Source organism: Branchiostoma belcheri, unplaced genomic scaffold (genome assembly GCF_001625305.1).
Source record: "Branchiostoma belcheri isolate BF01 breed outbred unplaced genomic scaffold, Haploidv18h27 scaffold78, whole genome shotgun sequence".
Classification (NCBI taxonomy): domain Eukaryota; kingdom Metazoa; phylum Chordata; class Leptocardii; order Amphioxiformes; family Branchiostomatidae; genus Branchiostoma; species Branchiostoma belcheri.
This window is the reverse complement of record NW_017804442.1, coordinates 1,004,792-1,005,446: the sequence shown is the minus strand read 5'-3', so window position 1 is coordinate 1,005,446 and position 655 is coordinate 1,004,792. Positions and strand designations below refer to the sequence as shown.

Here is a 655-nt window from a genome sequence, read left to right as displayed (position 1 = left end):
CTCCCTCAACTGGATACAAATTACAATTGACAAGGCAGGTGATATACACTTCCCTCGTATGTATTATTTCATACCATGGCCAAGCAAACCCTCTAACTTTTGTTAGATGAGGATTAGGAAAGATAAAGCATGACTAGTGATGTGACAGTTGTGACAGATATGGCAACACAAAACATGCTGGAATAGAAAAAAAAATTGTGAAAAAAAATGTTGACTCACCTGTAGACGTAGTACATCCCGTCCACCGGCACTTTGATGTACCCGTCCCGGTACTTCATCCCGTTCGCCAGAGTCGCCAGTCCCTGGTTCGATTCCCAGTACGTCACGCGCAAAGTGCTGTGGTTCGAATGGACGTGGTCTGGGAAGGGAAAGGATTTTTTATGTCGTTTAAAGATAAAGACTCTGTTGTGGCCAATTCACTACTCCTCTTGACCTTGTTTAAAAAACGGTCACATGGTCGAAAAAGTTTTTATTTATTCCCATGAATTTTCAGAAGATTGAGCCAAAGTATAACATACGCATTTAGGCCCGATCCTCACACGACTAAAAGAGACAAGACAGTAGCAGAAATGGAGAGAAGAGAGAGAGAGAGAGAGGAGGAGAGGGAGGGAGAAGAGAGGAGGGAGGGAGGAGAGGAGGAGAGAGAGAGAAGAGA

The 655-nt window shown here is 44.0% G+C and overlaps 1 protein-coding gene across 1 annotated transcript in view; it reads right to left on the bottom strand.

Moving 5' to 3' along the window:
* The window catches only part of LOC109485775 (tumor necrosis factor ligand superfamily member 10-like), a 3,558-nt gene that overhangs the window by 325 nt on the left and 2,578 nt on the right, over positions 1-655 (bottom strand). The window contains exon 4 of the mRNA XM_019789460.1: positions 220-358. Coding sequence (XP_019645019.1) covers positions 220-358 — 139 coding nt within the window. The remainder of the gene's footprint in view (positions 1-219; positions 359-655) is intronic.